Below are 27,932 nucleotides of genomic sequence, written 5' to 3' on the forward strand. Positions count from 1 at the left end.
TTTTGAGTCAACAGCTGTGTTTTATGTTTTCAAAAATGGAGGATCTACAGCTGTCTGCTGCTTGCTCCTTCCCAGTGGTCCTTATGGGTGCTGAAACCTGAAACCATCACATCACCTGGCAGAGCTCAGTTTGAATGTCTGCAACATTCAACCATTATCATCTTAACACTCTGACCATATAGACATCCTGACTACAAAATCTAGTCTGCTGTTTTTGCCCCCTATCCCCCCTCCCCTTCCAAGTTCCAACCTGCCTTTTGTAACCTCTTGCCTGATGAAGAGATCTGGAGATCTTGAAAGCTTGCACATTTTTTGGTGGTCTTTCGGTTGGCCTAACAAAGGTATTACACTATATGGATTTTGGAATTTTTCTTATGGCCAACAGGACTGCTTTTGTTTTTTGCATCTGCAGAGAGGCAGCTATTTCAACAACCTAATATTGCACCTAACGGCCCAACTCATCCTCTGCGGTCATTTCTTACAAGCAGCCCCGCCCTATCGCCTGGTTGCACTTCCCTCCAATAAAGCTTTTAATTGCTGGGACATAACATTTAATTGCATTGCATTTAAATTGCTAGAGGCAAATTGGTAGTCCAGCCGAGCAAAGAAAATTAGGAGGAGGCTGCAGTTAGCAAAGCTGAGTTAACCTCAACATTTGATTCAGTCCTGTGCCCTAGCTTGGACAAAGAGATTATATATGATGCAATACTGTGTACATTTCAGAATAAGGTCCTCTAAATTCAGTGGAACGTCCTTTTGGGTAAATACGCAGCAGATCGGGCTGTGAGTGTTTATCCCCAATTCACATCATTTTATTTTATTTATAGAAGTATTTAATATACCCTAAATCTTCCATTCCAGTGGCAACCTCAGGGCATCTCATTATAAGAATACTTAACAATACATCCATTTAAAACAAAGAATAAACCAGCAGTAATAACTGAACTAAACAGAAGCCAAATCATCAGAGCCACCACCGCCCCAGGAGGAATGAGGAATCAACAGTTGCATAAAAGACATGCTTAAACAAGGTCATTTTGACCTGCCTTTTTAAATGTGATCAACTGGAGCTTCCAAGGCAGAGAAGTCTGGGTGCCAGCAACAAAAAGGCCCTGTCGACATCCCCTCCCCACTTGAAATGTCAGAGAGGAAGGGATGTGGAGCAGTGCCTAACCACTGCCAGCATGCAGGTTCTTGGAGAAAGAGACAGCCCTTTTGGTATCCACATCCCAAACCATTTAGGGCAGGAGTGGGCAACTCCCCTGCCCTGAAGGCTGTATTGGGTGGGTGGCTGGGAGGCACACACCTGCACCCACACTTACACACACTTACACCCCCACACGCACACTTACACACTCTCCCCCAAATCCAATTGCACATTGCTGGGGTCAGGGGGAGGCTTTAACTTCACCCTCATCACAGTGGTTCTCCAGGGAAGGAGGATGCACTAAGAGTTATCCCCACAGACCCTTTTTCCCTCCTGCATCAGGCTCCTACCAGCTCATCAAACAGCTGTTTGGCAGGCTAACAGGATCCAGGGGTACTTTCAGGGTTAGTGGCAGAGCAGCAGTGGTGGCGGGGGGACATGTGGGGTACCCACAAATGGCACAAGAGGGCCACCTGTGGTCCGTATGTGTTGCCCACCCCGATTTAGGACTTTAAAGGAAGAACCAGCGCCTTGAATTGGGGCTTGGAAATGAACTGGGAGCCAATGCAACTGACATAATATTGGGATGATGTGATCTAGTAACTGGGCGCCTGTCAACAACCTCGCTCCTGCATTTTGTACCAAATGAAGTTTTCAAGGGGAGCCCCATATAGAGTTCACTGGAGTCAATTGCTCTGGAAATAACCAGAGTGAGTAAAACCACAGCAACCTGGGTCTATCTTTGTGTTGTTTGTAGTAGTGGAGGCTGGTGGCTGCAATGTCAATGGGGTGGTGAATCCACTCTGAGTTTCAGTCAGAACCAGTCAGAACTCTAAAGGAGCTCTCCAAGGTGTGAAGCTTTAGAGTTCGGACTGGTTCTGACTGAAACCCAGAGCGGATTTACCAGCCCACTGACCCCTGAGCCACCAGCCTCCACTAGGATGAAAATGTCATAATTACATCAATGTCATTAAATCTCAGGGTAAAGTGGCAGTGGAGAGATAAAATAATGTGTTGGGCGGAGAAAATTGTTGGTGATCCTTGACGCCTTGTGGTTGGTACTGAGCTCAGTCCTTCTCTGCCCAGCAGCTGCAGCCGCTCACTTCAGCTTCTGCCAGAACCTTCTAGAACACACTGTGTCAGCTGAGAACCTCAATTACCGCCTGCAGAGGAACTCGGGCAGCAGCCTCACCTGGCACGATGGGCGGAGTCAGAGGTCTGCGGGAGGGAGAACCGTGAAACTCCTTCAGCAGCCGGGAACCGAAGGCTCCCAGGTACGATGGCGGACGGATGGGCAAGTCTGTGAATGTAGACCTGGTCATGGGACATGATATGAAAGGAGAAACCAAAGACTGGTTGACACCTATAGTGTCCTCCACGCAGTGGAATCAGCCCTGTGATTTTTCAGACGATGGGCCTCGTTCTCTCCGAGGTGGTAAACCTGAGTCAGGGGGGCTATTGCTGTAGTGAAATGTCCCCATCCTACGTTTGCCACCCTGTTCAGTGGCCACAAATATGTGCGTTGGGAAATCGTGGCTATATTCAGGGAGTGAAGCAAGGTTCGAGGGTGTGAAACTCTCCAGCACTCTTCCCAGCTCCTTCGTGCTGCTGGATACCATTTTGAAATCCCCATAATAGCCCGAAATGATGCTAAGTCATGTGGAGAGAATGTTAAAATATGTGGGCAGGGCAGTCCTGTCTTGACCAGATATTCTGACCACAGGCAGGGGAGGACTCCCATCCAGTGGAGGCTGGTTGCTCCCATGTCAGTGGGGCCATGAATATGCTCCGGGTTTCAGTCAGACCCAGTCAGATGGTGCTGAGATTCTTGTTGGTCTGGGATGATGGGACACAGATGGGTTTCAGTTGTTCAGAGATGTGAGGAGAACATGTTGGGATGTTACAAGAAGCAAGACATCTGTGGCCCCTGTCCCCCTAATCACCAAATGTTCAAAATGGCTCAGCAAAAGAGTGTGGAAGTTTGAAGATGTAGCCAAATAGTTCTAGGGTGAGAGAGAGAGAGAGAGAGAGAGAGAGAGCGCCTTTCCAGACCATTGTCCAGACTCTAAATCAGGGGTGCAGAACTTCAGTCCTGGGGGACAAATCTATTCCTCTGGGTCTCAATCCAGCCCTCCAGGGTTCCTGAAATGGCCATGCTCCCTTCCCCTGACCACGAGCTGTGTAGGGGCTTAGCATGCAGTCTTGTGTGCATATCCATGTGCAACAATAGATTGTGCATGTATTTTGCTGCGCATGCACATCCTGGAAAGCCAGGCCAATCCCAGCTCCTCCACACATGTACATGCCACAATATATGCTCATGTGCTATTGTCACACATGATGGTCTCCATATGGATTGCAATCGGCTTTCCTCCCTAGACCAAAGTGGTCCCATGAAGGACTTTTGTCACATCCACAGCAGCCCTAAGGAACTGGAGGCCATCCCCCATGCTTCTTGGACCAGGGGACACGATTAAACCCCAGCAGCCCCTGCAGAAAGGCCTACACCATTTTATGCTCAGAAGCCAATCTAGATCTCCTAGCAGCCTTTTCAGATCTCAGATCCTTCCATGGGAGGAGGCACCAAGGCAGGACTGCATGAGCAGGGGCAGTGGAAAGAGAACTAGAAAGAGCTGCCTTCAGCCTGGAAGGGAAAGACGGGGGTGGGGGGAGGAACCCTTCCCTTTTAACAAGCTAAAAAATTGCCTCCAGGTGCCAGGCTGCATCTGTTCCATTTATGGGTCACATTTGAGGCAATGTATGCCAGTTTGGAAAGCGGAGAGAAAGAAGGAGAGAGGCAAATTCAGAGGCATTGCCAATTTGCAAAAAAAAGAGAGAGCGAGATTAAACACCAAGAGTAATACACAGTTCGCTTCAGTCTGGGGAAAATTGCTGGTTGCGCTGGGTACCTATTACTCAGGAGCGAGGGGTGTTATTTCGATAATGGTCGCTGTGGGCTCAGCATCTTTTGAGAGGAGATGCCGTCACTCTTGGGCACAGACCTCCTGGACAAATTTCCACTTTCTGCCTTGGAAGGAAGACGCTGGGCCCCAAACGGTTCCAGCTGGTTTTTGTTTTAAGCATTGGGTTTTCTTAGAGACGTTCAAACCAGGGTCAGCCCAAGGGGTTTTGCTCCCCTAATTTTTTAAGAAACGTGCAGAAAAGGATGATCCAAAAAATCCAGGAGCTGGAGAGCACGCCCTATGAGGAACAGATAAGGTATTTGGGGCTTCGCAGTTTAGAAAGATGACAACTGAAGGGAGACACAATCTATTTGGGCTGTAAGCACCTTTGGCAATTTCAGAAACTGTCCCAGGTACCATCACAAAACGGCTGCCATGGGAGTGTGGTAAAGGACAAGTAACTTGCCCAAAAGACTAGTACAAGGTAAATGTGGGGTCTGAGCCCCAGCACACTAAACAACTCCTTTGGACCCACAGTTTTCAGCACCTACAGAAACCTATTTCACAGCAACCCCACCTGCCAGTAAGAAAATGTGTTAATTTTTATTTTTAAGTGAGAGGAGTAGGGCACCTTGGTGGGTGCCAAGAAAGATGTCTGGAGGTGTACTGGTACCTGTGGGATCCACGTTGCCTGTGCCCTGGGGTAGAGGCTTATAAAACGATGCAAGGTGTGAAGAATGTGGATAGGGAGACGTTTTTCTCCTTTCATAATACAAGAATCTGGGGACATCCCACGAAGCCAGATGGTGAGAGATGGAGGACAGAGAAAAGGAAGTGCTTCTTTACACTGTGCATAGATAAACTATGGGATTTGCTGCCGAAGGTTGTGGTGATGGCCACCAGCTTGGTTGGCTTTAAAAAGAGGAGTAGGGTTAGATGTCCATAGAGGAGAAGTCTGTCAGTGTCTGTTAGCCTCCATCGCCAAATGGCACTTTGAATTTCAGAGGCAGAATGCCTCTCTATACCAGTTGCTGGGATGTCACAGTGGGAAAGGACCATTTCCTTCAGGTCCTGTTTGTGGGCTTCTGAGAGACATCTGGTTGGCTACAGGGAAGCAGGATGCTGGCTAGGTGGAGTCCTGGCATGGTGCAGCAGGGCGTGATGCTCTTACGCAAGCGCAATTTTTGGATCATGCACAACCGGAGACTTTGTGCAACAACAACCATGTGACACCTTGGTGGCCGTCACCACACCTCGGATGCGCCATCTGAATGGAGAAGCATTCTTGGTTGCTGCCCTCCTTTGCCATAGAAAGGGGCGGAGACACATTTTATTGTGAAGGGCCATTGACCCATGGGAAGACCCAGTCAGGGGCCATGGCCAATGGTGCATGGCAACAGAACCAATGGTGGGTAGAATCATAGAATAGAATAATAGAATAGTAGGGTTGGAAGGGGCCTACAAGGCCATCGAGTCCAACCCCCTGCTCAATGCAGGAATCAGAGCATCCCTGACAGGTGGCTGTCCAGCCTCATCTTGAATGCCTCCAGTGTGGGAGGGCCCACCACCTCCCTAGGGAATGGGTTCCATTGTCATATTGCTCTAACAGTCAGGAAGTTTTTCCTGATGTTCAGCCGGAATCTGGCTTCCTGTAACTTGAGCCCATTATTCCATGTCCTGCATTCTGGGATGATTGAGAAGAGGTCCTGGCCTACCTCTCTGTGACAACTTTTCAAGTACTTGAAGAGCGCTATCCTATCTGCCTTCAGTCTCCTCTTCTCAAGGCTAAACATGCCCAGTTCTTGCAGACTCTTTTCATAGGGCTTTGTTTCCAGTCCCTGATCATCTTTATTACCCTCCTCTGAACCCTCTCCAACTTGTCTGCATTCTTCTTAATGCGTGGTGCCCAGAACTGGATACAGTACTCCAGATGAGGCCTACCCAGTGCTGAGTAGAGTGGAACTAGTACTTCATGGGATTTGGAAGCTATACTTCTTTTAATGCAGCCCAAAATAGCGTTTGGCTTTTTTGCAGCCACATCACATTGTTGGCTCATATTCAGCTTGTGATCAACAACAATTCCAAGATCCTTCTTGTTTGTTGTATTCTTGAGCCAAGCATGCCCCATCTTGTAACTGTGCATTTGGTTTCTTTTTCCTAGGTGCACAACTTGGCATTTATCCCTATTAAATGTCATTCTGTTTTTTTCTGCTCAGCAGTCCAGCCTATCAAGATCACTTTGAATTTTATTTCTGTCTTCCAAGGTATTACCAATCCCGCCCAATTTTGTGTCATCTGCAAATTTGATAAGCATTCCCTGCACCTCCTCATCCAAGTCATGAATACAAATGTTGATGTGCACTGGGCCCAGGACTGAGCCCTGCAGAACCCCACTCGTTACCTCTCCCCAGTTTGAGAAGATCCCATTGATAAGCCCTCCGATCCTGTAGCCAACTGTGGATCCACCTGATGGTTGTTTCCTCTAGCCCACTTTGAGCTAGTTTGCTCATCAGAATATCATGGGGCACTTTGTTGAAAGCTCTGCTGAAGTTGAGGTATATTATATCCACAGCATTCCCACAGTCCACAAGGGAGGTTACTTGATCAAAAAATGAGATCAGATTCGTCTGGCAGGATTTGTTCTTGACAAATCCATGTTGGCTTTGAGTAATCACTGCATTGTTTTCAAGGTGCTTACAGATGGATTGCTTTATCATCTGCTTCAGAATTTTCCCAGGGATTGATGTCAGACTGACTGGTCTGTAGTTCCCAGGTTCCTCCTTTTTGCCCTTTTTGAAGATAGGGACAACATTAGCCCTCCTCCAATCATCTGGCACTTCGCTCGTCCTCTATGATTTCTCAAAGATAATAGACAGTGGTTCTGAGAGTTCTTCTGCCAGTTCCTTTATTACTCTAGGGTGCAGTTCCTGCCCCTTCAGCCTGTACTTCGCCTTTGCCAGGGGGGTCATAGACCGTCTTTTGTGAGAAGATGGAGCCAAAATAGGAATTGAGCACTTCTGCCTTTTCTTTGTCGCCTGTTATCATTTTGCCATCCTTATTTAATAGCTGAACCACCATTTCTTTCCTCTGCCTTTTACTATGCACGTAGTAGTAGACGTTGCTGAAGAAAGTCTTTTTGTTGTTTTTAGCATCCCTCGCTAACCTCAGCTCATTCTCAGCTTTAGTCTTCCTGACGCCATCCCTGCAATTCTGTGCTGCCTGCCTGTACTCTTCCTTTGTTGCTTGGCCTTCATTCCACTTCCTGTATGTGTCCTTTTTTGTTTTCAAGTCATCTCTAACCTTGTTGTGAAACCACATTGGCTTCTTCTGTTGTCTTCTGCCTTTTTTTCTTGTTGGAATTGTTTGTAATTGTGCCTTGAGAATTTCTTTTTTAAAAAAACTCCCACCCATCCTAGACTCCTTTTCTCATTAGAGTTGCTTGCTGTGGGACTTTACTGATAGTTGTTCTGAGTTTATTAAAATCAGCTTTCCTAAAAACCAGGGTATGCGTTCGGCTACACTCGGCTTTGCTTCCTTTAGAACTCAAGTATAACATGGTCACTTTCCCCCAGAGTTCTCGTAACTGCTACTTTATCCACTAAGTCATCTCTGTTGGTTAGGATCAAATCAAGGATAGCCGATCCTCTAGTTCCTTCCTCTACTTTCTGTAGGAGGAAATTATCAGCAATGCAAGTCAGGAATCTCTTGGAGGGGCCATGTTTTGCAGAATTTGTCTCCCAACAAATATCGGGGAAATTGAAGTCCCGCATTACTACTACATCATGCTTCCTTGAAACACTGGCAATTTGCTTTTCAAAAGTTTTGTCCTCGTCTTCTCCTTGATTGGGTGGCTGGTAGTAGACTCCGACCATCAGTTTCCTTTTATTCTTTGCTCTATTTATTTTAAATAAATGCTCATCCTCCTGTATTTCTGTGGAGAGATATGTATTTTTCACATATAGTGCAACCCCACCTCCCTTTCTGTTCCTCCTGTTCTTTTTGAACAAGTTATATCCTTCAATTGCTGTATTCCAGTCATGAGAGTCATCCCACCAAGTCTCAGTTATACCTATCAAGTCATAATTTCCCTCCTGTATTAAGAGTTCACGTTCATACTGTTTGTTTCCCATACTCTGGGCATTAGTACATAGACATCGAAGGCCATGTGCTTCATAGTCTGGCTTTCTCCCTACATGTTTCTGAAGACTATTATTGGGCGCTATTAGAGGTGTTCTCTCCATTGCGGTGCATGAGACTTCATCCGTTGTTACCCCCAACTTTACGTCTCCCTTCCCCATAGCATTCAGTTTAAAGCCCTTCTGATGAAGTTCTTCATGCTGTGGCCAAACACATTCTTCCCATCCTTTGTGAGATGCAACCCATCCCTTGCCAACAGTCCATCTTCCAGGAAGTATAGCCCATGGTCCCAGAATCCAAATCTCTCATGCCGGCACCACCTTCGTAGCCAGTCATTCACCTGGAGTATTTTTCTTTCCCTTTCTGTCCCTCTTCTAACTACTGGAAGGATGGATGAGAAAACTATCTGGGCCCCAAAGTTCTTGAGTTTCCTTCCCAAAGCTTCAAAGTTTGACGTGATTTCTTCGTAGCTCCGCTTGGCATTGGCGGTATCATTTGTTCCCACATGGATGAGAAGAAAGGGATACCTCTCAGTGGGCTTTATGAGTGCAGGCAACCCTTCAGTCACGTCTCTAATCTGTCCTCATGGGAGACAGCATACCTGGTGAGTCCATGGGTCTTCACAACATACTTGGGTTTCGATCCCATGCAGCAAGGAGTCTCCCACTACTACTACTCTTCTCTTCTTGTTGTTGTAGGCCTGGGTTTCATTGCCTCTGCTTGACTGACCTTCAGCCTCTTGCTCACTCTCATGCAGGATCCCCTGTAATTCTTCCTCTGCAGGCTGTCCTCCAATCTCATCCTCAAGTACCTGGAAACGCTTCCATAGCTCCACCACCTCCACTGGTGCAGAGTGGCATCTAGTTCTTCTGCTCCTAACTGTCACCCTTTTCCAAGGAGTATGCTCTACTTCATTTTTCCTCACCTCAGCATTTTCGTCTTCTGCCTCAGCTTGCTATTGCTCTTCTAGCTTCTGTTCTTCACTTTGCTGCTGTAGTTCCACCACTGGGTCCAAGAACTCTTTGTGTTCTCTTATTCCCCGGAGGGTCGACACTCACTGCTCCAGTCCTCTTACTTTTCTTCCAGCAGCGTGATCAACTTGCACTTGTTGCAGGTGTAGGCCATGTTGATCTCAGGCAAGAAAACAAACATGGCGCACACCTTGCAGGTCACCACCACTGGAGAGTCTTTTCCTTCCATAACCTCTATTCTGTTTTCGTGTCTAGCTTTCTGATTGTTCTAGAGTAGCCTGTGCCTGGTCTTCTACTCACTGGTGGTTAAAAACACCGGCCCACTCTTTGCCTTTGTCTCCTCTGTCTCCTCTTCCACTGCAACTCCCCTGGCCAACTCCTGTTTGCTCCCCCTGTTTGCTCACTCTGGTCGCTCTCTCTCTGGGAGCTTGCTTGCTTCTATAGTCCCTAGTCCAGCTGGAGCAGCTTCCTCTGCTCTGCTCTGCTCTGCTCTGCTCTGCTGGGAAGCGGGAAACAGCAACAGAATTTGCAGCACTGCAGGATTGCATAGATGTTCTCCTTCCCCCTCTCTGGTTCTTGCACTCACACACACACACACACAAAGCGGAAGAGGAAGCAGTTCTCAAAGGGAGGAGGGGTCCAGAGCACAAGAGCAGGCCCATGGCATCCAGAGAGCCAGATGATATTATCATCATCGTCATCATCATTATTTATAATAATATATATTTATATACATTATGCGCACACGTGCACACACACACTTATATCCCACCTTTTTTCCTACTGCAAGGAACCCAAGGCGGCTTACGTAGTCCTCTTCCTCCTCTCCATTTTATCCTCACAACAACCCTGTGAGGTACATTATTTATTTATTTATTTATTTAATTTATTAATCGCCCATCTGGCTGGTCACCCAGCCACTCTGGGCAATGTACAAAGTATATAACAAAACAGTTTAAAACAATAAAATTCTACAGTAAAAACATTTTCTAAAATACCCTAACCCACCCCAAATGCCTGCCTGAACAACCACGTTTTTAATGCATGGCGGAAGCTCATTAAAGAGGGGGCATGGCGGAGTTCCCTAGGGAGGGAGTTCCACAGAGTGGAGGCCACCACAGAGAAGGCCCTCTCCCTCATCCCCACCAGTCTAGCTGTCCTGGCTAATGGGACAGAGAGGCTGAGAGTCAGCGATTGGCCCCAAAGTCACCCAGTGAGCTTCATGGCTGAGCAGGGACTAGAACCTGGATCTCCTGAGTCCCAGTCCAACATTCTTCACCACTACACCATGCTGACTGACTCTCAGATGATGCTGAGGGTTGCATGAAATTACTCTGAGGAATGCAGGTTCCCCACCCAAGCCCTAGAGACCCATCCAGATCCGAATCTTGACATCTCCTGAAAGTGCTGCGGGAGGAGGGGATCCCCTTTTTGACTGAGCTGGGGTTTAATGCTTGGAGGACTTTAACACTGCTGCTGTCCCTAGGGACGAGGATAGTTTAGAAATCTAAACAAATATAATATTGACCATTGTTTCATGTTTTCCCCTTACTTGAGCACTGGGAATTTCAGAGCAGCCTTTATATGGTGAGGGGTGTTTGTAGGAGAAAGGTCCAGAAGGTTATGGTAATAATTCCCCTATCTGCCTAAATATTGCTTGAGTAAGAACAAACGGGTGCAGAAGCAAGCACACAGGCAGACAGCGCTAGTTCTGAAGCAGCATCAGCACATGAGAATACAAGTAACTGCATCCAACCAAGTGATGCCTTTCCAGCCCTGCTGCAGCCTGGATACACAGTTGGACAGTCCCCAGTGCTGGGTCCCCAGGCTTGTCCCAACCACAACCAAAGCCCTTTTAAAGATCCTGAAGAATGATTGAAATGACCCGGCGGGCCGAGGGCAGCAAATCGGCCTTGGCAACTGCTTGCTGCGGTCCGGCGTCTGGCATCGTGTCAGGACAAGCCATTAAGCGATGCGGCATTCATGGAAGGTCTTAACGTTCCAGTTGCACTAACTGCTGCTCCTTAATTAGCTGTGCTTAATTAGCCAGTGTTCACACACACAGGGAAATTGGCTCCGGTGTGATTCAGTTTAAGCACCATCGATCTTCCGAATGCTGCCTTGTTTCTCTGTGCATTGATACTTCCAGCCTCAGCTTTCCTTCTGGTATAAATATCCACAGGATCAACCCCAGGCAGACCCATTTAGTCCCACTGCTGCTAGGAGTTTCAGCCTCCCTTTGATCCTATTGGCCTCTCTCTGGCACTGTCCTGGTGGGAACGTCTGCAGCAGGGGTGTTGAACCTCAGGGCAGATCTGGCCCACCTGGGGTCCAAGTCTGATCCTCCGGGATTCCCCAGGTGGTCACACCCCCTTTCCCTGGCTGCCAATTATTTAGTAGATCCCTGATCTTTGCACAGTTCTTTCCTCATTCTAAAAGGCTGAAATGCCTCTCCTAAGGCTTAGTTACCGGCAGTCAGAGCTTGAAGCCAATCTATGCTGGTATTTTTTCAGGCCTTCCCCTTCTGTCTTTGGCTCCGCACACCACTGGAATTTAGCTCTGAGAGCCTCTCCAAAACTGAATCCAGCCCTTGGGCTAAAAGAGGCTCAACCCCCCTGCTCTGCTGGTACCCTTCTAGGCTCTTCACCCAAATGTAAGAAGGAACACTGCTGGGTCAGGCTAAAGGCCCATCTACTCCAGCATTCTGTGCCCAGCAGCCACCCGACAAATGTTAGCAGTAGTGTTAGATCCATGCCGGCCCATTTGCACATGCAGGATACTGCATTCATCCAGGGAGGAACAGCTACGTATGTGTGAACTAAGCCAAAGGGTTGAGGGGTCACATCATGTGCGTACATGTGGGAACTTGCATCTTATCAGGAGCCACCGGGGCTAGAACCAGGCACCTTCTCTGTGTGGCTGCCCTGTGTGGTGAGTTCCCAGAACTATCATTTGGACCCATCTTCCTGGCAATAAAGTAATCTTTTGCTCTGGATGGGCCTCGCCCACCCAGAATGGCTGTTGGGCACTCCTGGATGGGAAGTGTTATCAACAGCTTACTGTTTGGGCTTGAACATCATCTGAACAACAACAGTCGGCTCTGGTTTGCCCTTCAGCTCTGACTTTTGGCTCGGTCCCTGAGCCCTGGCCTTCTGGCACAATGCTTTGGACAGCTGCCTTCAGCTCAACCCTAGCACCGTTAAAGGTCTCTCATATTCCAGTTGTAAGGTGGACTACACTAAGGTGGCTTAGTGGTTAAGACGCTGAACTGCAGACTGGAAGGTCGGCAGGTCAGCAGTTCGAGACCCGAGTGCTGCGTGACGGAGTGAGCTCCCGTCTTCATTCCCAGCTTCTGCCAACCTAGCAGTTCGAAAGCAAGAAATTGCAAGTAGATAAATAGGCACCGCCTCGGCGGGAAAGGTAACAGCGCTCCATGCACCTCGGTGTTCAGTCATGCCGGCCACATGACCACGGAAGCGTCTTCGGACAGCACTGGCTCTTCAGCTTAGAAACGGGGATGAGCACCACACCCTAGAGTCAGACACGACTGGTTGGGGACACCTTTTACCTTTTTAAAGTGGAATAGAGTTAGGTCCATTCTGAACTAGGGGTCTTCCACTCAGCTTATTAGCAAAACAACAGCTCAGATCTAAAATCTTCTCAAGTTGTATGGATCAAGCTATTCAGGGATGCAGGTTGAAAACTGGAGGACCTGGTCCAATAAGCTGGCAGGGACTTCCCCCACCCCAAGGGCATTGAGATCTGCCAATGATGCCCTGCTCTGGGTACCATCAGTTGTGAATGCCAGGCTGCCTGCAGCAAGGAGCAGGGCCTTTTTCTGTGGTGGCATCTGTTCTTAGCTCAGTGACAGAGCACAGGCTTTGCATGCAGATATCCCAGGTTCAAACCATGGCACCTCTGGTTAAAACTAGGGATGTGCGAACGCACACCTGTCCGGGTTCTATGGACTTCTGTCCAGCCCCCGCCCCCGCTCGCCGGTTCCTGGACTGCGCTCGAGCACCTCCCGCTCTTGACGAGCAGCCTACACTCACCCCAGTGGCCTCGTCGAGCTCTGCAGTCACCATTTCTAAAAAAAAAAAAGCAGCAATCACAAAAATGCACATGTTTTTGTATGCATGAAAATGTGCAGTTTTGTGAATGTGCATATTCTCATGTGTGAAATGCCCATTTTTGCGAAAGCACACAGTGTGTGTATGAAAATGTGCATTTTTCATAAAATACACATTTTTGCGCATACGCAAATACGCACACCCGCAAAATGCGCATCTTTGCATACACAAATATGTGCATTCACAAAAATATGCATTTTTGCGTGTGCACAAATTTGCACATTTTTGCGCTCGCCATTTCATTTTTCAGAAAACATCGACCACAAAGCTCAACAAGGTTGCCGGGGTGAGTGCAGGCCATTCGCTGAGTGTGGGCAGGAGGCGAGCAGGGGCAGGGACTCAGAGAGCGGGGCTCAGAGGTGGAGACAAGAGGAAATCTGCCAGATTCCCAGACTGGATCGGGCACCCGTGCCATCCCTAGTTAAAACAACCAAGTTGCAAGTGATAGGAAAGACTTGGACCCCAGAAAACTATGTCCAGCCAGAGGAGACAGTACTGTGCCAGATGATCAAATAATTAGTGGTATATAAATAATAACAATAACAATAAGGCAGCTACCTGTGTTCCCTTTGGAGGCTTGGAAGGCACATTTCCTCCTTTCTTTTTGGACAAGTGCAAAAGCTTGCCTTTTTCACTCTAGCTTCAGCAATTAGATTAAGTAGCAAAAATGACAAAAGAGTCTTGTGGCACTTTAAAGACTACCACATTTATTCTGGCATAAACATCTGTGGACACTGTCTACTTCATCACAGGCATCCAATGTCCATGAAAGCCTATGTCCACGGAAGCTTATGCCAGAATAAATGGGTTAGTCTTTGAGGTGCCACAAAGCTCTTTGGTGTTGCTGCTGCACAGACTCACAGGGCTACCCCTCTGGAAAGAGATTAAACAGAGGTTTCACGGGGTTCTTTGGAGTGGTGCGGAGTGGCTTTTGTTGTTTTACTTATTTTGACACTGTTTCCTGGCCCTGCTGTCACTGCTCTTTAGTAAGGCTTTTTGTTTGTTTGTTTCTTGGCCTTTTGGTTTTTAGATGTATTTTTAGAACTTGAATTCTTTTAATTGTGCATTGTTTAAATCTGCATTTACTCTAAGCCACTTTGGGAGCTATTAGGGGCTGAAGTCTATAAATCTGGAAACAAAGACATTCAATGTTGGGAGCTCAAAGTCTTTCTGGACTAGCCAACAAGGGACAGCGCTAGCACCGAGGAGAGCCTGGAATATGTGATATAGCTGCAAAGAACAGCGCCTCTGGTCATGTGCAGGGTGCCTTTCCCTCATCTCGAGTTGCTGCAATCAACCCTCCCCTCTCTGAAACCTGTAGTTTTTCAAGTTCCCATTGCTTGTCTACTCTAGCTCGAGCTCTGCTACCTATCTGGGTTCCTGATCTTCAACAATGAAGGAACAATTAAACATTCGGTTATTTCCTCACCTGCAACCTTAACAAATGGACACCGTTTAACTGGCTGCCTCACATTCACAGTGGCAGGGGTCATTGCTGGACTGAGCTCTGTCCCTTGGCGCTCCACTAGTGATTTCCGACTGCACTTGTGCCCCTCCGACTGGTACCCCTGGTCCATGTTTGGGAGGAGTGCTAACAGTCTATCGGGGGTGGGAGGTGCAGGGAAGAGAAAGAATCTCCTCCCTCAGTGGAAGAGAATGTTGACAGAGGAACGTACCTTTGGGACAAAGGGCTAACTCGAGCTAATCAAGTCCCAGGCTTTGGCTGTATGGACACGTTCATTTCCTTTGCCATGCACCTGGACTCGATGGTCTTGTAGGCCCTTTCCAGCCCTATGATTCTATGATTCTTGCAGAAATAACAGATTGGTCCAGGTTTCCTGCTGCCCCTCCCTCTGTCTTTTAGAGGAAACTGTTTTGCTGTCTTTTTCGAGCTTTCTTCCTTTCTTCTTCTTATCAGTAATTGCAACAAAGGACCATACACTTCCACCTTTCTTGCAAGGTAGAACAGTCTGAGAGGCGTTTCCCTCTTTAATAATCAACAGCGGCCACCTCCAACTTTCATTCTTCTAAATCAAAACACCTGTCATCGAGTCCTGCAGTATTCCTTCCAGCTCCTTCTAAGTCAGCCTTTCCAAACCTAGTGCCCTACAGATGTTTGGACTGCAACTCCCATCCACCCCAGACAGCAGAGCCAATGACTAGGGATTATGGGAGTTGTAGTCCAAAACCTCCAGGGGACAGCAGGCTGTGAAGGACACTCTAAGCAACCCTGTAGCTTGGGGCATGTGTTCCAGGAGGGGCAAAGATTGAAGGGGAGGGGGGCAGTGGAGGCTGGTGGCTCCGACATCAGCGGGGTGGTGAATCTGCTCCAGGTTTCAGTCAGAGCCAGCCCGAACTCAGAGGGAGCAATCCTATGGCCGCTAGACAGCAGCTAGACAGCCATAGGATGCCTTGTTTTCCGGGAACCAACCTTGGAGCCCATGCTTCCCCCCACTTCCGCGCTGCCTCGGAGGCTGCATGGAATAGCCCCGTGCCCCGTGCTTGCAAGAGGAGTGCAGAGCAGCCGGAAAGGGGCATGTCTAGGGGTGTTCCAGGGCGGGGAGGGTGGAAATGCCTGTACGACACATCCCACGTGTCGTACAGCAGCCTCTCCACTGCTCCCCCCTCACACTGCTAGATAGCCGCAATCAGCTGTCTAGCTGCAAATGCAGGGCAGGAGAAGTGCAGAGGGAATGATCCCCTCCGCGATTCTCCTGCCCTGCATTGGATAAGCAGTCGCCTCAGAGTTTGGAGGCGGCTGCCTATGTGGATAGGATTGCGCCCTGAAGGAGCTATCCTTTGATAGACCTTGGATAGCTCCTTTAGAGTTCTGGCTGGTTCTGACTAAAACCCAGAATGGATACACAGTCCCACCACAATTGGAGCCACCAGCCTCCACTGGCCTGGCCTGACTAGGGCTGAGCGAATGAGCGATGTCCAAGAGTGACAGGATTCTCCAAACGTCATCTCACCGCTCATCTCATGCTCGATTCCCGTTCGCGTTTGCAATCGCTGTTCGCTCTGCGCATATGGGAGGCTTGCGCAAATCAGCAGCGAGCAAATGGGAGATTTGCGTAAAACTCCCGAAATATGCGCAGATGCCCCAATTTGTGCAACTTTTCACCATAGACCAAGGCAGGGTTGATTCAGCACATGGAGGAAATTTGCACAAATTAAGAAATTTGCACAAATTGGGCTAGGAATCAGGAACGAGACGAACGCAAGCATGTGTTCAACAATTTGCAAATATTTGTGGTGAACATGTGCTTGCATTCAGGGCTTCAAACGGGGCCTGCTCACATGTTTGGTAGCAAAACCGAAATTCTCGTACATCCCTAACCTTGACTGCTGGCAGCTGTCTTGGACCTCTGGCAGAGGTCTTCCCTATATTACCTGGACCTTTTAGCTGGAGATGGCAGGAATTGAATCTGGGACCTCTACGTGGGAAGTATTTGCTCTGTCACTGAGCTACAGCCCCTCCTTGGAAGAGACAGAAGGACAAGGAGGAAAATGGACATAGAAATGAAAAATGAGCATACGTAGCAGTCCATTAAACTGGGTTCCATCTTGCACACTGAGGTTAAAGGTGGATCTCAGTTGAAGCCCACTGTGTAATTGTTAATAAAACAGCTTCTTTGGGAGAGCTTAATTGTCCCTGAACAGCAGCTTACTGCTGGGAAAGGGGGTCAATCGCATAGGGAGTTGTGTCAGTTAGTAGCAAGGCTCTGGCCATCTCTGGCTGTCAGTGCTGGCTGTTGGTGCCACAGTGAAGCCAACTCTAATAGCCGTTCATTTTACTGAGTTCCGAATCACTGGGAATGTGATGCTGAATACATACAAAACATTGTCTCTTATTAACAAACTACTGCTTCTCTCACCTGCCAAGAAGGTTAAACCAGCCTGGCCTCCGTGACCACTGGGAGTCTAAGGGAGCAATCCTATGCATGTTTAGACAGAAAAAAGTCCTACAACTCCCAGCATTCCCCAGCCAGCATGGCTGGCTGGAGAATGCTGGGAGTTGTAGGACTTTTTTCTGTCTAAACACGCATAGGATTGCGTTCTAAAGCTACTCAATGACGATTAGAATGGGGTGGTGTGTATATGTGCGTGGGTGGGGTGGGGTGGGGTGGGGCTGGGGTGTTATCTGATGGCATTCCTAAACCTTGCATGCCAAAAATCCTAAATTTTTGGAATAAATTTAGGACAGTTCATTTATTTAGTTTTTTATCTCACCTTTCCCTTCATAATCTAAAAACAAACTCTAGAAAGGATGACAGCAACAATGACAACAAAAAGACAGTATTCCCAATGAAATGACAATATTCCCAATGGTTTTAAACCAGGGATGCAGAACCTCTTTCAGACCAAGGGCTGAACTCCATTTCAGAGAAGCTCTCAGGGGCCACGTTCCAGTGGTGAGTAGAGATGAACGCAACAGGGGCAGGGCCCAAATTGCCAAAAATACCAGTAGATTTTAACATAAAGTTCTCACTGCTGATAAGAAAGTCTTAGGGGAGGCATTTCGACCTTTTAGAGTGAGGGAAAAATGCACAAAAGCCAGGAAAACACCAAATGATTGGTGGTTGGGGGAAAGGGGGTGGCCATCTGGGAAATGCCCAAAGGCCGGATTGGGACGAGGTTCTATAACCCTGTTTTAGATATAAGAACAATACAAAATAGAGAGACTTTGTAAACAAACATTCCCAGAAGAAACCATCTTTCTCCAAGCACCTACGATTGCCCCAGCCTTATAATATTCATCAGCCCTATATTTAACAACTTGTCTGGTCACCATAGGTGAGCAGGAACTCCATACAGGCGAGTGAACAGGCTGGCAGAGGAGGCACTGATCGCACCATCCCTCCTTGGTTGACCCACAAGGCAGACATGAGTGTAATACCACCTTCCTGCTCATGTTCCCCATCAACTGGTATTGAGAGGCATGCTGCTTCCAATATTGGAGGTAAAATGTAGCCATCAGGACTAGTAGTCTTCTTGTAAACTGGAAGCTGCACTACCAGTCTCTGGCTAGCTGCATTGGTTTCACCTAAACACAGCAGAGAACAAACCAGGAATTTCCTCTTCTGGCTTGTGGCCATGGTAGCAATGTGAAAGGTGCCCCCCTCCCACTTATAGAACCATCTCCCCATCGAGGCCCGGCTGGCACTGACACAGCTATCTTTTCGGTGCCAGGTTTTCTCTTTTCCCAGGCATTTGGCAGCAAGTGATGAGTTTTAATTGACCCTGGATTTGTTTTATGGTTTGGCTGATGGTTCAAAGTTGTTTTGAGATGTTTTTAAATTTTGCATATTGCATTTTTAATGTTTTTAATCTTTTTAAACTGCTCAGAGAGCTTGGGCTATGGGGTGGTATAGATGATAGAGATGGACAAGTTATCTGCAGATTAATTCAGCCTTTATCAGAGATCTTCTGCCAAAAAAGAGAGAGAGAAATCAGAAGACCTCAGACAACATTTTTCTGAGACAACCTGGCTACCTGTGCACCCTGTCATGGGAGATTGCAGGAAATGCACAAGATTGCAGGGAATGCAGTTTTCCCAGTGGCAGAAGCCTCTGAGACAACCACGTCTCCTGGGCTAGGATGTGCTGTTACTCAGCCTGTCAGGGGCTGTTTTGGAGGGGTGGGGGCTTTTGCAGATGGAGAAAAGTGGCAGAGACAGGTGGGAAGAAGTCAGAAATTTTTCTTAGATTCTGATCGGAGCTGTGAAAGAATTTGGGGGCTTTAAAACCTCAACCTCTCATATGAGGTGGGCTTTTATGAACCCCAAAGTTCATTTCCAAGCCTGACTTGGGATAACTTGAGCCACATCTCTAGCATCAAGGTCTGGTTTCCAGAGTCTCTAGGACGACAGGTTCCAAATGCAGACTTTTAAAAAAAATTGTCCCACCTCATATTTTTCATTTCATTTCTCATGGTTTTATGCTAGCTTCATGTTTTTGCTGACACTGCTTTTAGTTATTTTAAACCGCTTTGAATTTTGATTAAGGGTCTGCACCCTAAAAGGTAGGATACAAATATTTGGCGGGGGGGAAGCAGCCCGCACACCCCTCTGATATAATTCAGACAATGGTGTCCCTCTAGCAGTGGGTAGGAACATGGCCAGTGGAGGCTGATGGCTGCGATGTCAGTGGGGCACTGAATCCTCTCTGGGTTTCAATCAGAACCAGTCAGAACTCTAAAGGAGCTAGCCAAGGTGTGAAGCTTTAGAGTTCTGACTGGTTCTGACTGCAGTCTGGAGCGGATTCACTACCCCACTGACATTGGAGCAACCAGCCTCCGCTGCACATGGCAAATAGATGCCTGCAGAGCAAATACCTCCGGCTGACTCCAACAGGAGAGAACCAAGACATGGGTGGGAATCCACACCATGGTTTTTAAAGAAACAATATTACTGGGACAAGACTCCAGGCCATGCAACATCCTGTAGCTGTGAGAAGACTTTTGTGTCCTAGGACTGAGGAGGGTGAGGACGAGATGAGAAAACTAGGGATGCATGACAAATGCATTTCAGTTTGTTTTTGACCAAAATTTATCCAATTCGCACCTCCCGGACCTGGATGCAGACTTGAAAGCAATCTGCGGTCAACGTCCGTACATTTCCGCACTCGGGATGCGATTCACAAAACAAAACAAAAAATGTGTTCAGCAAATGCATAGGTTTGAAAAATGAACATGAAAAAATGCATGCTTTTGAAAAATGCCCAGAGGCAGGCTTTAATCAATGGGAGAAGAATGCATACGATTCAAAAATGTGCACAGTTGATGCGTACATTTGGGAAAATATGCACAAATCTTTGTGTGAAAATTAAACAAACAAAGATCGCAATCTGAAATGGACACATGTCGGAATGAGCATTGAGGTGGAATTTAGAGAATTTGGAAGAGTTTGAATTTTGCTGAGCTGCACATCACTAGAGAAAACACATGTGAGGAGAGAAACCCCATTTCTGAGTCTCCGTGACCCCATGACTGGAGCACCAGACTAGAAATCAGTGGGAGAAAAGTCTTTGAGTGGAAACTGGCAAAGGGCAATGGGAAAGTCCAGAGGGGGAAGGAGACAAAGGCACTTTCTGGCTGGCGTGCTGCAGCCTTGAGCATTCCCGGTAATTGGATTCTTAAGTAGCAGAGCTGCGGATGACTGGGACGATTTTACCCGCCAGTTCCTTGCAACGCCACATCAACTTTGTTGCCTGGCGGAAGGATATGCCCAGTGACAGGTCGGCCTGAGCAGTGATGCAGCACCAATCGTATCTTAACGAAATGGGGAGGGGGGATTTAAAAGGCTGGCAGGCTCCTGTGAGGGGAGGGGAAAGGAGTCAAATTACAATGGTAGAATTTGCTGCCTCGGGGTTTGGTCATGGAGGGGCAGCCTTCAACCCCAGTGAAGTGGGGGCAGCTGGCTGGGCATGGACCATATCTGGCCTATAAAGGATTCCCATTCATCCTTGTTCTTCCTGGGATTAAAAGGCAAGTCAGCTTGGCCTATAAGCCAGTACCGAAGTTGATGAATGATATTGGTGTTTGCAGTGGAGGCTGGTGGCTCTGGTGTCAGTGCTCCGGATTTGAGCAAGAACTAGTCAGAACTCTAAAGGAGCTAGCCAAAACATCAGAGCCACCAGCCTCCCCTGGGTCTTTGTGTAGAGCCTATGTTTGGGGGGCATCTGACTTACTATTACTTGTAGTTGTTGTTGTACATATATACCCCACCTTTCCCTTCAAAAATCCACAAGGCAGCTAACAGTCACTGAACTCCAGTACAAAATATTGCAAACAAGATTCCAGATGAAACGCTTCAAACTGGGGACGACATCAGGAATGTCAGCAGCAGCAAGCAATGCAGAACAAAATCAGGGCAGCTGTGCAACCCCAAAAATGACAAAGAAGAGCTCCAAGAGGCACTGAAAATATTGCTTGCTCAGGTGCAACAAAGAAGGTGGGACCCAGTGCCCCTGACAAAGAGCCTCTACTCAAAAGGTTTGGGGCCTAAGAAAACACCTCTTTCCCACACTCGCTTGAGGGTTCCTGCCCTGTCATTCTGTGTTGGTGCCTCCCTCCTTCTTTCCCCATTTTCTCTCCCAGAACCCCAAAAGCACAACAGGAAAAGGCCACCTTGGCCAACTAAGGGAGGGAACAGACTGAGAGGGCACACAGAGTAGAGCCTCTGAAAAGGATCGTGAGGTGTGGGTGTGTTCGTATGGGAGAAGGCCTTCTTTTCAAGTCTCCTGGACCTGTTTTAGGGCTTGAAATAGAATCTGGGGCCTGGATGGATCCAAAGGAGAATGCCAGTGCTGGTGGACAAGGACATCGGCGGAGGCCAGTGCAAAAGCCAGCCGTTCACTATGACGGGTCTGTTCACTGTGAACCTCCAGCCCATCAGATGTTGCTAGACCACAAGTCCCTCATCCCTGGCCATTGACCATGCTGGCTGTGCTGATGGGAGTTGGAGTCCAACTTCATCTGTTGGGCCAGTGGTTCCCCACCCCTGTCCTAAGGGGTGTAGCTAAGAAAAGAGCTGCTGAGGGCTGGGCTCGGGAGCAGGAGCGGCTTTGCCACATGCTTTTCTGGCAACTGGCTAAAAAGAGAAAAACGCCCTGGCCCTTTTGGGGGAAACAGTTTCCCTTGTCTCTTTGAAGTATGCTCCGCTTACCCCTAGGCTGCAGCCAGTTTATGTAGTCATATTAAAACAGGGGTGCAGAACGCCAGGCCCAGGGGGCCAAATCTGGCCCTCTTGGGGTCCCAGTCCATCCCTCTATGGTTCCCCAGATGGCCACACACCCTTTTCCCCAACCACCAAACATCTGGTGGGTTCCCAGCTTTTGTGCAGTTTGTTCCCCCATTGTAAAAGGCTGAAATGCCTCTCCTAAGGCTCAATGACTGGCAGTGAGAGCTGTAAGGTAAAATATGCTGGTATTCTGGCCCTGGCCCTTTTGCTTTTGGCCCCGTCTACCACTGGAATGCAGCCCCCAAGAGCTTCTCCACAACAATATTTGGCCCTCCAGCTGAAATAGGTTCTGCACCCCTGTATTAAAGCAACACCAGTTGTCCATTTCAGTGATTGCTGGCATGATGAACTGGGCCTTGTGAGTTGTGCCTCATCATGGACTATTCCCACCATTTAGTGCACAATCGTTTGCATTTTTAGACAGAGAAAAGTCCTACAACTACCAACATCCCTCCAGCCAGCCATACTGGCTGGGGCATGCTGGGAATTGTAGGACCTCTTTCTGTCTAAACATGCATAGGATTGCAGCCTTAGTCTGTTGTGCTTAGATCACTTGGAAAAAGACTTCATCCTTTATTTTGTTGTTTGCTTGATTAAGGATACCAGCCAAGAAAAATATATTTGACACAAATAAAATAGCCAGTTAAAACTCAATAAATCAGCAATATATTTATTTTCACTGCCTTCGAGGGCTCTGATCACTGTTTCAAAACAACGGCCACATTGAAAAAAAATAGAGGGTGCTTTTTTGCACCAGGAATCAAGATTTGTACATTGACTGAATTATTCACAAGTCCTGCTTCAATATACCACCAATCCATTGATTCATGACAGACTCCTGTACACTCACTAACACTTCCATTCTCTTTTCCTGCATCTTCAACCCCTCTAGGGCCGTTCCTACGACCACTATGGAATCTACCACACCAGCCCGACTCTAGGCAGCCTTACCAAGCCGGTGGTGCTGTGGACGCAGCAGGATGTGTGCAAATGGCTCAAGAAGCATTGCCCACACAATTATCTCATCTACGTGGAGGCCTTTTCGCATCATGCCATCACAGGTACCCTGTCTCTCCAGGTTCTCCAAAAGAGACGATACCACAAAAGAGAGTCAATGCACAGTGATTTGGCTCTGTTGAGTAGCGCAGGGGTGAGAAACTTCTTCAACCCATGGGCCAAATTCCATTTTGGAAACGCTCTCGGAGGTGGGGGGGACATTCCAGTGTCAGGTGGGGCTGCAGGCAAAAGCAGTGGGGGCCAATATGCCCCCTCCAACCCAGCATGTTGTAGCGAAAAGCTCTTGCTGCAAGAAGTAACTAAGTCTTAGGAGAGGCATTTCAACCTTTCAGAATGGGGAAAAAACTGCACAAATGGTGGAAACATTTGTTTCCCTGTTTCCTGCCTCCCAGCTGAGCTGAGCAGAGCAGAGCAAGCTGCTCCAGCTGGTCCAGGGACTACAGAAGCAAGCAAACTCCCAGAGAGCGAGCGACCAGAGTGAGCGGACAGGGGGAGCAAACAGGAGTTGGTCAGGGGGGTTGCAGTGGTAGAAGAGACAAAAGAGACAAAGGAGACAGAGGAGACAGAGGCTAAGAGGAAAGTGGGCTGCAGGAAGCCCAGGGGGCTGCCCTTTATCCTTCTGAGTGGCTGTGAGCTCACCAGGTGCTTCTGAGAGCTCCAACTGAATTGGGGGGGGTGGCCTGAGTACTCCCAGCAGCTGAGGGGGCAGGAAGCTTCAGTCTGTTTCCCGCCTCCCAGCTGAGCAGAGCAGAGCAGAGGAAGCTGCTCCAGCTGGTCCAGGGACTACAGAAGCAAGCAAGCTCCCAGAGAGCGAGCAACCAGAGTGAGCGGACAGGGGGAGCAAACAGGAGTTGGCCAGGGGAGTTCAGCAGGGGAGGTCAAGGGGGAGGCCCCTAACATTTTTAAAAATTATTTTTCTTGTAACACACACTTCCACACCAGTGGGACTCTGCGTTTAACCTCTAGTGAGTAGAGGAGCAGGCACAGGGTAGTCTAGAACAATCACAAAGCTAGACACAAAAAGGGAAAAGAGGCTCTGGAAGGACAAGACTCTCCAGTGGTGGTGACCTGCAAGGTGTGTGCAATGTTTGTTTTCTTGCCTGAGAACAACATGGCCTACACCTGCAACAAGTACAAGCTGATCACGCTGCTGGAAGAAAAACTAAGAGGACTGGAGTGGCGACTGTCAACCCTCCAGGGAATAAGAGAACACGAAGAGTTCTTGGACAGAATGGGGGAACTACAGCAGCAAAGGGAAGACCAGAAGCTTGAAGAGCAACAGCAAGATGAGGCAGAAGTGGGAAATGCTGAGGTGAAGAAAAATGGAGTAGAGGATACTCCTTGGAAAAGGGTGACAGTTAGGAGAAGAAGAACTAGACGCCACTCTGCACCAGTGGAAGCAGTGGAGCTGTGGAACTGATTCCAGGTCCTTGAGGATGACACTGGAGGACAGCCTGCAGAGGAAGAATCACAGGGGAACCTACATGAGAGCGAGCAAGAGGCTGAAGGTCAGTCAAACAGAGGCGATGAACCCAGGCCTACAACAACAAGAAGAGAAGAGTGGTAGTAGTGGGAGACTCCTCGCTACGTGGGATCGAGACCCAAGTATGTCGCGAAGACCCGTGGACTCTCCAGGTATGTTGTCTCCTGGGAGGATGGATTAGAGATGTGACTGAAAGGTTGCCTGCACTCATAAAGCCCACTGACAGGTATCCCTTTCTTCTCATCCATGTGGGGACAAATGATACCGCCAAGCAGAGCTACGAAGGAATCACGTCAGACTTTGAAGTTTTGGGAAGGAAACTCAAGAACTTTGGGGCCCAGATAATTTTCTCATCCATCCTTCCAGTAGTTAGAAGAGGGATAGAAAGGGAACGAAAAATACTCCGGGTGAATGACTGGCTATGAAGGTGGTGCCGACGAGAGAGATTTGGATTCTGGGACCACGGGCTATACTTCCTGGAAGATGGGCTGTTGGCAAGGGACGGGTTGCACCTCACAAAGGATGGGAAGAATGTGTTTGGCCACAGCATGAAGAACTTCATCAGGAGGGCTTTAAACTGAATCCTATGGGGAAGGGAGATGTAAAGTTGGGGGTAACAATGGACATAGGCACATGCACTGCAACGGAGAGAACAGCTCTGATAGCGCCCAATAATAGTCTTCAGACACATGTAAGAAGAAAGCCAGACTACAAAGCACATGGTCTTCGATGTCTATATACTAATGCCCAGAGTATGAGAAACAAACAGAACAAACTTGAACTCTTAATACAAGAGGGAAATTATGACTTGATAGGTATAACTGAGACTAGGTGGGATGACTCTCATGACTGGAATACAGCAATTGAAGGATATAACTTGTTCAAAAAGAACAGGAGGAACAGAAAGGGAGGTGGGGTTGCACTGTATGTGATAAATACATATCTCTGCACAGAAATACAGGAGGAGGAGCTTGGTAGCCCCATCGAGAGCATCTGGATCAAAATAAATGGAGCAAAGAATAAAAGGAACCTAATGGTTGGAGTCTACTACCAGCCACCCAATCAAGGAGAAGACGAGGATGAAACTTTTGAAAAGCAAATTGCCAGTGTTTCAAGGAAGCATGATGTAGTAGTAATGGGGGACTTCAATTTCCCCGATATTTGTTGGGAGACAAATTCTGCAAAACATGGCCCCTCCAGGAAATTCCTGACTTGTGTGGCGGATAACTTCCTCCTACAGAAAGTAGAGGAAGGAACTAAAGGATCGACTATCCTTGACTTGATCCTAACCAACAGAGATGACTTAGTGGCTAAAGTAGCAGTTACAGGAACTCTGGGGGAAAGCGACCATGTTGTACTTGAGTTCTTGGTTCTAAGGGAAGCAAAAGCCGAGTGTAGTCAAACACGTACCCTGGATTTTAGGAAAGCTGATTTTCATAAACTCAGAACAATGATCAGTAAGGTCCCATGGCAAGCGATGCTAGCGAGAAAAGGAGTCCAAGATGGGTGGGAGCTTTTAAAAAAGGAAATTCTCAAGGCACAATCACAAGCAATTCCAACAAGAAGAAAAGGTGGAAGACAACAGAAGAAGCCAATGTGGCTTCACAAAAAGCTTAGGGATGACCTGAAAACAAAAAAGGACACATACAGGAAGTGGAATGAAGGCCAAGTAACAAAGGAAGAGTACAGGCAGGTTGCACAGAATTGCAGGGATGGCGTCAGGAAGGCTAAAGCTGAGAACAAGCTGAGGTTAGCGAGCGATGCTAAAAACAACAAAAAGGCTTTCTTCAGCTACGTGCATAGTAAAAAGCAGAGGAAAGAAATGGTGGTTCAGCTATTAAATAAGGATTGCAAAATGATAACGGATGACAAAGAAAAGGCAGAGGTGCTCAATTCCTACTTTGGCTCAGTCTTCTCCCAAAAGAGAGTCTATGACCCCTCTGGCAAAGGCGAAGTATAGGCTGAAGGGGCAGGATTGCAGCTTGAGGTCGATAGGCATATGGTCAAGGAACACCTCATTACTTTGAATGAGTTCAAATCTCCAGGGCCAGATGAACTGCACCCTAGAGTAATAAAGGAACTGGCAGAAGAACTATCAGAACCGCTGTCTATTCTCTTTGAGAAGTCATGGAGGATGGGGGAAGTGCCAGATGACTGGAGGAGGGCTAATGTTGTCCCTATCTTCAAAAAGGGTAAAAAGGAGGAACCTGGGAACTACAGACCAGTCAGTCTGACATCAATCCCTGGGAAAATTCTGGAGCAGATGATAAAGCAATCCATCTATAAGCACCTTGAAAACAATGCAGTGATTACTCAAAGCCAACATGGATTTGTCAAGAACAAGTCCTGCCAGACGAATCTGATCTCATTTTTTTATCAAGTACCCTCCCTTGTGGACCATGGGAATGCTGTAGACATCATATACCTCGACTTCAGCAAAGCTTTCGACAAAGTGCCCCATGATATCCTGATAAGCAAACTAGCTCCAAGTGGGTTAGATGAAACAACAATCTGGTGGATCCACAGTTGGCTATAGAATCGGACTCAAAGAGTGCTTATCAATGGGACCTTCTCAAACTGGGGAGAGGTAACGAGTGGGGTACCGCAGGGCTCAGTCCTGGGCCCAGTGCTCTTCAATGTTTTTATTAATGACCTGGAGGAGAAGGTGCAGGGAATGCTGATCATATTTACAGATGACACAAAATTGGGCGGGATAGGTAAGACTTTGGAAGACAGAAACAAAATTCAAAGTGATCTGGATAGACTGGAGCACTGAGCAGAAAACAACAGAATGACATTTAATAGGGATAAATGCCCAGTTCTGTACTTAGGAAAAAGAAACCAAATGCACAGTTACAAGATGGGAGATACCTGGCTCAACCACACTACAAGTGAGAAAGATCTTGGAATTGTTGTTGATCACAAGCTGAATATGAGCCAACAATGTGATGTGGCTGCAAAAAAGGCAAATGCTATTTGGGGCTGCATTAATAGAAGCATAGCTTCCAAATCCCGGGAAGTACTAGTTCCCCTCTACTCCGCACTGGTTAGGCCTCATCTGGAGTACTGTGTCCAGTTCTGGGCACCACACTTTAAGAAGGATGCAGACAAACTGGAGAGGGTTCAGAGGAGGGCAACAGAGATTATCAGGGGACTGGAAACAAAGCCCTATGAAGAGAGACTGCAAGAACTGGGCATGTTTAGCCTTGAGAAAAGAAGACTGAGGGGAGATAGGATAGCGCTCTTCAAGTACTTGAAAGGTTGTCACAGAGAGGAAGGCCAGGATCTCTTTTTGATCATCCCAGAGTGCAGGACACAGAATCATGGGCTCAAGTTACAGGAAGCCAGATGCCGGCCGAACATTGGGAAAAACATCCTGACTGTAAGAGCAATCCGACAAT

The 27,932-nt window shown here is 47.7% G+C and overlaps 1 protein-coding gene across 1 annotated transcript in view; it reads left to right on the forward strand.

The window, feature by feature from the left end:
• The window catches only part of SAMD10 (sterile alpha motif domain containing 10), a 63,750-nt gene that overhangs the window by 28,144 nt on the left and 7,674 nt on the right, over positions 1-27,932 (forward strand). The window contains exons 2-3 of the mRNA XM_084848428.1: positions 2,237-2,421; positions 22,924-23,092. Of these exons, the coding sequence (XP_084704554.1) occupies positions 2,237-2,421; positions 22,924-23,092 (354 nt within the window). The remainder of the gene's footprint in view (positions 1-2,236; positions 2,422-22,923; positions 23,093-27,932) is intronic.

The sequence above is a fragment of the Heloderma suspectum genome, chromosome 4, assembly GCF_057233095.1.
Source record: "Heloderma suspectum isolate Gila_16-S chromosome 4, 16-S_ref, whole genome shotgun sequence".
Lineage (NCBI taxonomy): Eukaryota > Metazoa > Chordata > Lepidosauria > Squamata > Helodermatidae > Heloderma > Heloderma suspectum.